This window comes from Pseudopodoces humilis, chromosome 1 (genome assembly GCF_049639895.1).
Source record: "Pseudopodoces humilis isolate 2021_Gansu_Grassland_sample_001 chromosome 1, ASM4963989v1, whole genome shotgun sequence".
Lineage (NCBI taxonomy): Eukaryota > Metazoa > Chordata > Aves > Passeriformes > Paridae > Pseudopodoces > Pseudopodoces humilis.
Genome location: NC_142200.1, coordinates 139,051,113 through 139,060,574, shown reverse-complemented (window position 1 = coordinate 139,060,574; position 9,462 = coordinate 139,051,113). Strand labels below are relative to the sequence as shown.

Genomic DNA, 9,462 nt, shown 5'->3' with positions numbered 1-9,462 from the left:
GATTCCATCCCTCCTCCCCTTCCACACACTCACATTCTCACACACTCCCCTCAGTAAAGCCAATTAGGTAGGAACCAGGCCTTCCTTCCCACCACATCAGTAAGGCAACGGTGCTATTAGCTCCAGCAAATACTCCACTCATAGACTGTACTAGCCAAACAATTAAGTCACTCCATAATTTAAAAAGTACCCAGAAGCAACTTTGCATATGCACTAGTTTTTTCAAAGCACAATGGAAAGTTGGCACATACTGCATTTACAAGAGCTGCAATCTGGTTTAAACATGAGTTTATTTTAAAAATTTTCAGCTCTCATCTGTAGGCTACTCCAGAACCCAGTGAATTAGTATATAGTTACTATTTATTGGAAAGCTTCCTTCTTTAGGGCACCTTAACCACCACTCAGTAGTTTGCTGAAATTGTGAAAAGAACTGAACCATCAATCTTCACTACAGGCAACTATCCACAGGTGTACAGGATCTGTAATGTGAAGTATTCAGGAAGAACTTTTAAATTTTGATATACAGACCTCCAATGAATCAAATATTCTGCAGTTTACAGAAAATTTAAGTAAATAGCAGCCATATAACAGAGAGATTTTTACAGGTACTTACAATACACTTAGCATCATGTCATGAGCTTAGGTGTGCTTTTTTCCCTTTGTCTTCTTTCAGATACACATGGATTTTAAAGCATCTCAACCAGATTTTTAAAGGAAATCAGACACTACACAGGTTAAACAACATGGTTCTATTAAAAACTATCTTTAACCATGGCACTCAGTGACAGCAATACAATACTTTTTTCCACAAAGCAACTAATATAAAAATATGCCATAAAATCATCTGTAGACTAGTATGCTAGTACATACATATAATCATAACATTCTTTTATAAACTCTTTCCTGAGATACCTTGGGTTGTTTGATTTTCTTGTATTACTGGATGCATTATCTTTATGATTCATCTAAAACAATTGCAAAATATTTTGAATGTGCAGGACACTCAATAACATGTAGAAAGTAGTACGTAAATATATGGCAAAGAAACAGCTCTTAGAAATTTTTTACTTCATTATATTTTTTAACATTTGGCTCCTTGGGAGACAGAAGGATGGTGCATGAAAAACCTGAAATTAGAGCTATGAACTGACAAAAAGCAGGAAAGCATTCAGGAATGTTAGGAGTTGGAATATATTATAAATGACACAAAGAGAAAGCCATAAGTCATGTTGGCTATGTATTGTCTTATAAAGCAACTGGACATATCTTAGTTCACAGTATAATAAATATTTTTACTAATCTGTTTTGGAAGAACAAATGTCTTTTAGGGTTTCAAGCTCCTGTATAAGTTTCTTGTTCTGAACTTCTAGCACTGCAACACGACTCTCCAGACATTTTATGTATTCTTTCTTCCGACGTCGACATTCTTTAGCAGCTTCCCTGCAAAAAGCAGAAGTAAAAAGTGCAAACAAAAAAGCCATTTGCATGCCATTAGAAAGCTCAGCAGAGTATGGAGACTATGACAGAATTCCAAATTTTGGAATATCTCCCAAATCAGTCTGAAAACACTAAGCAAAACTGGGTTCCACAAGGGCCTCATGTGTCTCTTTCTCAAGTTCATATGGCAATCTGTAGAATTGCTTCCTCTCATGCCTTGATTAAAGTTCATAATAAAGGAGGTCCAAATGAAAGACAGTTATTCTGCTTTATGACAATAAAGATCTTTGAGGGCCTTGAGTTCCTCAATGAGAGTCTTGTTTTGGTTTTCAAGCACAGCCACACGATTTTCAAGACATTTGACATATTCTTTCTTCTTTCTGCGACATTCTCTGGCAGCTTCCCTGGAACCAATACAAGGCAAATGACTACAGGAACAGCCACAATATGGCAAAGACTGGATAAATGCAATTACCTGCAATCCCTGTGGTTCCACAATAATAACAACCACCACCACCACCAGCTGGATTGCACAAACAGAACATCGGATAACAGCCAAAAGCAGTAACATAAGTTAAAATATAATCCAAAACATCTAGAACTTGAAACGCATCCAGCATCACCAAATACAAAGATGGAACCAATACACAGAAGAACTGAGAAAAACAGGGAGTAAATTATAATGTATTGACTTGAATTGTACTAAACATTAGGATGGAAAGCAGAATTTCTTCTTCCAGTCACATTCTACTTCGTGTGTTTATCAGGAGCATTGTCTTCTGCCATCAAAATCTTAAAACCAAACCCAGAGAATACACTTTCAGAAAACACAAACATAACCCTACTCTCTTCAGATACAAAACTAGATACCAAGCTTACATGAAGATAAAAATTTACAGCATGTTGTAACAATATACAGTACAATTTAAGCCCAAACAAATAAAATTTATTAGCATTTCAGGACTGGCTGCCTGAGCACATGTCAGCCACATAAGCCTGTGCTGGCAAATGACAGCCTGAAGCCACTCTTATAGTTCTGCTATAAGTCTCTTATATTGGAGTTAAATGCTTTGGCTAGCGTGTTCAGAAGTTTAGTGTGACTAAACAAGCATTCAATTCCAGAGGAAATATTAGAAGTTTTGGGAGTCCTCCTTTACCACCTTGGAACATGATAAACTATCAAACTGTGAATTCCAGCAAATTATGAGCTATAGCATAGGCACTAGTTTTAAAACTGAAGAGAGAAGAAACGAAAGAGGCACAACAATGCAGTGATCCTCGTAAGTAATTTAAAATAAAAGACAGGCATGAGAGCAAAGCAATACTATTAATTCAATCATAAGACAAGTGGTTAAGCAGTGGATTAGAGATCTGCAGAGCAAACTATTTCTACTATTAATCTGCCAATGACAGAGGTGGCTACACATTTTAAAAAGACAGACTCCCCTAAGAATAGCAAGAAGAATGTACAGAGAAAGACTGACATTTACAACAGTCAGTCAAGTCCATGACAACTAATTAAAAAATGCACAATATGACTCACAAAATGACCGGGCACTGGAAAGTATCTCATCCCAGCAGCCAAGTATTTAAGAAAGTCTATAATTATCATTCCATCTTTGAATAAGTCCTCTTCACAGCATCATTAATGGACAGCTGCTAATGAGATCCTCAGCTATTTTCCTAACCAATTCATTGCTGGGATATTTTAAAATTAAAAAATCCCTACTGATGACCCTACTGGTTATTTTACTGTCAGTAGTGGGAGAGGACAGGAAGTAAAATTCAACAAAAAGTATAACTCTAGGTCATCACAAAAATTACCTGATACTGATTTCTGAATCGCCTAATATTTTCTAATTAAAAATCCATGGGTATAAGGTCAACTCTAATCTTCCAGAGTTAACAGCCAATACTCTATTCTAGAAGGACATGGGATGACAGACAATTTCCTGCCTTCCCTTCATCAATTACAGGCAGTGCTCATGACCTTAGGAAGAAAACTTCACTCTAATGTTCAGGGGGGGTGGTTTGCAACACTGACTATGAATTATTATATAGTCTTACCTATTTTTCAAAAGTCTCAGCTCTCTCTTGCGTGTTGCCTCTTCCGCCATTTGCTGAGGGCTATGCAAAGTCCCTGGTGAGGCTGCCATAACCACTCCCTGAGGCAAGGTAGTAGTAGGAGTTCGAATCTGGTAAGCTGGCATGTCTCCAGTGGCAGCTGTATAAAAGAAACATATTTTAAAATGTATGGCAAAAAAAGAGGTATATCTGAAAATAACAGATTTCTGAGAATGATTTATCCAGGATCGCAGATACGTAAATTATTTCACAGGTCTGTAATGACACAACTATATTTTAAATCTTAATTAAGTTTATTTCCAGACTGTAAAGTATCTGAATTGCTCTAGCATATGACCCCACTAGCCAGCCAGACTGAAAGCTTCCACATGGCTCTCTTCAGGTAACATGGGGAAGCAGTCTGAGAAACATTTCGAGCAGTCACACTTATTTCCTGTTTGCACAATCCCAAAAAAGAGGGTCCATGCTGTTGCAGCCACTGAGGGTTACATGCTACCCTCAGTAGCATGTAACCTGTACAGGACTTAATTTGCTTCAGAAGACAACTCTTTCCTTCTTCCTTGTGATAGCAGCAGTACCAGCTTACAGCCTCTCCTCCTATCACAACACCCATTTGGCAACTCTTGGATAAGGAGTGAGAGCTGCTGTAGCTGAAATATAAAATGCTCAGGATGTACATGCGTTTGTTCCCTGGGCAAGAGGAACACACATGGGATGCTGCAGCATTAGCAAGCAACAGGAGGCAGTGGCTGTTACACAGGAAGGGGTGTAGCTGCACAGTAAATCAGAGAGCAAAAGTTCAGATCCAGCTCCCGAGCTTAGCAGTTTTGTGCTCTCCCCAAGCTAAATGCTGATCTGATGTGACTTGAAACCAACACCTATCTGGCAGTCTCACGTCATTTCTTTGTTTCAGACGTACTCATCCCCTATGTGATGTACCTCAACTTAAAAACACTGGGGAAATCCTAAGTACTTGTGTCTTGTCTGACAGAAAACAAAAGCAAACAAAAAATATATTCGTCTTTACATTATAAGCAAGTATTTACCTATTCCTTTCCATAAATATTTTATATTATGATAGAACAAAACTTCAAATTTTGTCATTAAAGCTAAAAGTATATAGCTAAAGTATACAGGTGATGTTTCAGAGGCTATTATGTTACACTTAGTTTATACTTTAATTCTTTAAAGCATTATTCAAATAATGGAAAAACATGTCTCACAGTTTAACCCCAGCCTGCAACTAAGCATCACACAGTCACTTGTTCACTCCACCCACACAGCTCCCAATGTAGGATGAGGTAAGAATTCACAGGCTGAGATGGGAACAGTTTAATGAAAATAAAATAAAATAAAATAATAAATGTAATAAAAAGGAAAATAACAAAAAGAAAGATAAATAAAAACAAGAAAAATAACTGACACAAATTAAAAGCAATTGTTCACCACTCACCAACTGATTCCCAGCCTGTGGCTGAGCAGCAGGCCCCAGGCCACAGTTTATATGCTGAGCATGATGCCTTATGGTATGGAATATCCCTTTGGCTATCTGGGGTCAGCTGTTCTGACTGTGATCCCTCACAGCTTTGTGTGCACCCCCAGCCTACTCACTGGCAGAGCATGAGAAGCTGGACTTAGTGCAAGTACTGCTGAGCAACAAGCAAACCAAGAGTGTGCTATCAACATCTCTCTCCACCTAAAACCAAAACACAGCACTAATAATATACCAGCTAATAGGAAGAAAATTAACTCTATTCCAACTGACAGTGGGACAACCTGGAAAAATAAAATGTAGACGAAAACATCTTGGGCAGGCTGACAGGTTGAGCTGTTAAGAAACATCAGTTAACTACAGCGGGGAAAAAATTAAACAATAAAAATATACTATTGTTCTTACTATATTAATGCAAGTACTTCATTAATTCAAAACAAAGAAATAGAATCAAGTTGTGTTTAGACCACAATTCCACAGCCATGTCCTGAAATCATTATCAGCTTAAATCCCATGCACCTCCCCCTGCCTCAGTCCTGTGGGTAAAAGTGTTTGTGGAATTACAAGATGAACTGGACCAGTGAACTGACCTGGATAATCCCCCGGGGATGTGGAGGGAGGGAGAAATCAGCCCAGAACAGTCCTGTGAGCACTGACAGGCAGCTGCCATGAACACAGGGCTTGGTCATCTTGTACATCTACAGAGGAATTGCTTAACCCTTTAAGTCCTCCACATTTCTTAGCAGTCCCAATCACATCAATAGAATGATACCTCAGCTCACTAACTATATAAATAGAATTTTAGCAGCTCTTCAGGCTCACCTTTAAGCTGGCCACATTACATACATTTTACAGACTCCATGGTAAGAACTACCTTTTTCTATCTCATCACTAGGTATTAAAGAGATGTTATCTTTGTTTGCCTTATCTACAAAGAACTAGAAATCCAAGCAAAACCATTTTGTAGATCAGATCATGGGGAAAGCTCCACAACCCAGATCACCTCAGATGGCAAGACCTTTGCTGTTTGTGTCTGAATTATGTTCAGACGGCAGCAAACAGGACTTACTGCAGCTTTTGTACAGAAGACTCAATGTGATCATGCACCTCCAGCAAGACTAAACAAAATCCAGTCCCTATCTCAGCAGGGATCACCAAACACCATTGGTAAGTATTCTAGTCTGAGCAGGTCCCAGTGGTGGCAGTCTCTGTCTGACTGTTATTTTACCTATAAACCTGCCAACATAGGAACACAGATAAATAACTATTCTGGTGGTACAGACCTTGCAAATCCAGACACCACTGTTTAGAAACAAGAAAAAAGCATAGCACTGACAAAGTATCTTTTACCTATGCAATAATATATGCTTAATGATACACCATTGCAAAAAATATTTCAAAGACTGAAAAATGTTTTGTATATTATCTGAAGAAATTACAGTGTAACTGATTTTCCCAGAAAAAGACCTTTGGAAAGATGAAACAGGCTTTAAACAGAGTGGGACAGACTTACTTTATTTCAAAGTTATTTTAAGCCTAGTTATGTATCTATATTACAGTGAAGCATATCTTCCATTTCAGCATCTGAGACAAATGTCACACATACTTCACCCAGACTGACAAACTTCTGTGGCTGTTTCTAATGACACTTCACAAAGGTTTAATGTAATTCCTAAGGCACCAGAAGTAGAACTGAGAATATTAACAAAGCAACAAACCAGGAGTTGGTGCATTTCCCTAACACATTGCCCCAGGTAATTTATTTTTTTTTGACTCCTTAAAATGCAAGGGAATAAAAAGTCACTGAAAACCTGAAGCTTTTAGTTGAGACTTACAAAAAGAAAATTAAGAAAGCCAAAAGACAGCTAGTGAAAAAAAAAAAAAAACAACCTGCATTTTAAACAAATAAAGCAACCAACTAAAAGAAGTAACTTGCTGAACACTAGAGAGCATCCCAGCACCCCTTCAGTGACTACCCAGGAGAAAAAATGCCCGATGTATTTGGATGCCTATTCTCCCCCTCTGTGAGTCATAACAGTGGGACTTGATTATCAAAGGGTTTTTAATTTCACCACTAAACTGGCTACACAACACATGAATCATTATCCCTTTGAGCATTAAAAACATCGACCTGGAGAAGATATTTATCTTTGGATTAATGAAACAACGTGCGCCAGCACTGAGCAGCACGTAGGAGCCGGCAGGGAAGTAGTTAATGTTACCAAGCTGCCGGAGGCAATTGACGAGGCAGAAAGGAACTGACTAAATTCGCAGCATGACTTGGAGCTGACGTCAATGTGTATCTTGTTTGGAGTTTAACTTTTCCAGTTCCCTACTGCAACACGATTCCAGGAAATCTAATGACGTCAGCCTTTTGAACTCAATTAGCCGAGGAACAGACCATTTTAACAGTGCAGGAGAAAACAAGCAGGCATTACAATACTTCAATTATTACCCTCAAATTTGTTTCCATTCAGTGTTTTTTTAATAATGGAAGCATAGGGTTGAATTGCACTGCTGAAACAATTTCTATCCAGCTAGGCTTAAGCCCATGGCTATCAAATTTGTAGCGTCTACTACTTAATAAAAAGGGCAGTTGTCATTTTTACAAAACAGAAAGCAATGATAAACACACTAACATATGACTATCACTACAATAAAGAAAAATGCAAAAGTAGAGTGGTGGATTGTTTTCAGCAAAATCCTGCATGAAATAATAAAGAACAGTTACTGAATCAATCTGTGCAAGAACTCCTGCACTAACAGTGATTTTTTTTTTTCCCCCTCAAATGAAACTGTTAAAATTCCCCTGGAATACTACACTAAGTAGATAGAATTAGAAGCTATTTGTATGCCGTTAGAGAGATGAAAGAATTACAGCAACAGGTTCAAAAGAAAATGTCAGAAATACTAACTAAACACTGCACAGATATACAAAAATACCATGTCAAAGGCTAACAAAATTCTTACCTGTTTCATCTCCTGTTACAGCCATGATCAACTTCTGCACACACGATTCTGCTGTTCCTCTACCAGAGCTCAGCATGAACTGTTCCAAACTACCAAGCATGTGCGGGATTACAAGCAAGAGCACTGACATCACAATGACCTCACTTGCTTACCACTGTCATTAACATGCTCCATCACTGGAACAGCTCACTAAAACTGCAGTCCAAAGAATTCCTTTTCCAGTAAACCTGCTTTTTTTATTTCCTCTTCCATATTGCTATAATCCTAGCTTTGTTCTTTTCCCTGAATTATTCATAAAGCTAGAGAAAGCACTCACCACAAAGCAGGCTGTTAAGAAAGACCTGGAAAATCCCAGCTGACTGACAGAAATTAAAACGTGGCTGTAGCATTCATGAATGAATCCAAATGATAAAGTCATGATTGGATAGAAAATAAGGCAATTTAAAACAGACATGCAGTTGTTTTCATTGGAACAATTCCACTAAAAGTCAGAGAACTGTGTTGGACAGACATGCAAGGCAGGAAAGCTTAATAAGCTGTAATAAATAGGTAAATGAAAGGCTAGAGCTCCTTGCATTGCAGGAAAACCCACAACCCACTCATTTAATTTCAGTTAAAAGCTTCAGAAATTCTTAAGGAGCACTCCAACAAATTAAGTCAACCTAATACCAGTGATTTCATATTCTGTAACAAGCAGAACAGTAACTCTGGGTAAAGGCTACCTCTTCCCCCTTCCCTCATTTTTCAAAATATGTCCAAGAGATCTAGTTGACTTAATTTTAAAATATTAATTTTTTTTTTTTTTTAAAAAAAGCAACTTAGCTGTAAGAGCTGTAAGAGAGTTACTCCTTCTTTGCATCAATGTAAATGAAATTAGTTTCAGACCAAGAGTCTGGTTTGTATGTAGGGCACAGCAAACTTCTAAGGTCTTTGTAATAAACAAATTCAGCCTGGTAATTTACAAACTGTGAAATTGTGCTGGATGGCAGCAGTGGAAGCTTCAATGTTTGCACTGATATTCTGTGTTTTACATCCTGTGTTTACAGGAGTGTCCTGTGATTACTAGAACACTTCAGGATGATATGTACAGAAGATCAGAACTAAAGCACAAGAAATTAAAGACACAGATTTCAAATATCACTAACAATATAATGAAACCACACATAGATCCCAACAGAATGATTTTTTTTATATAACTTTTCTACATTCACTTTGACTAACAGTCCAACACTTCCTTATTCAGCTACAAAAAAAAAAAATCCTTAACCTTTAATGTACTAGGAAACTGCCCAAACACTAGAACTGCCTCTTATTTTGCCAACAAATGTAAACTTGTAGCAAATATAATGTCACTCAATTGGATCAATACATTTGGTACTTTTATCCTAACTTTTTTCCACACCACAGGTTATCAGAAAATACTAAGCACAGGGTTTATTCATGTGATCTTATCCATTATTACATGAGATTCATTAAGA

General features: G+C 37.6%; 1 protein-coding gene across 10 annotated transcripts in view; it reads right to left on the bottom strand.

Moving 5' to 3' along the window:
• Positions 1–271: 271 nt before the first annotated feature.
• CREM (cAMP responsive element modulator) overlaps positions 272–9,462 on the bottom strand; it is a 35,417-nt gene continuing 26,226 nt past the window's right edge. For 6 of the 10 annotated variants that reach the window (XM_014248507.2, XM_014248510.2, XM_005518678.3 and 3 more), the window contains 2 exons: positions 3,505–3,661; positions 1,225–1,841 (listed from right to left, as the gene is read on the bottom strand). In XM_014248507.2, the coding sequence (XP_014103982.1) occupies positions 1,697–1,841; positions 3,505–3,661 (302 nt within the window). In that variant the 3' untranslated portion in view covers positions 1,225–1,696. Of the gene's footprint in view, positions 1,842–3,504; positions 3,662–7,984; positions 8,123–9,462 lie in introns of those variants that run through there. The other 4 variants (XM_005518679.3, XM_005518680.3, XM_005518682.3 and 1 more) reach the window with 3 other exon arrangements.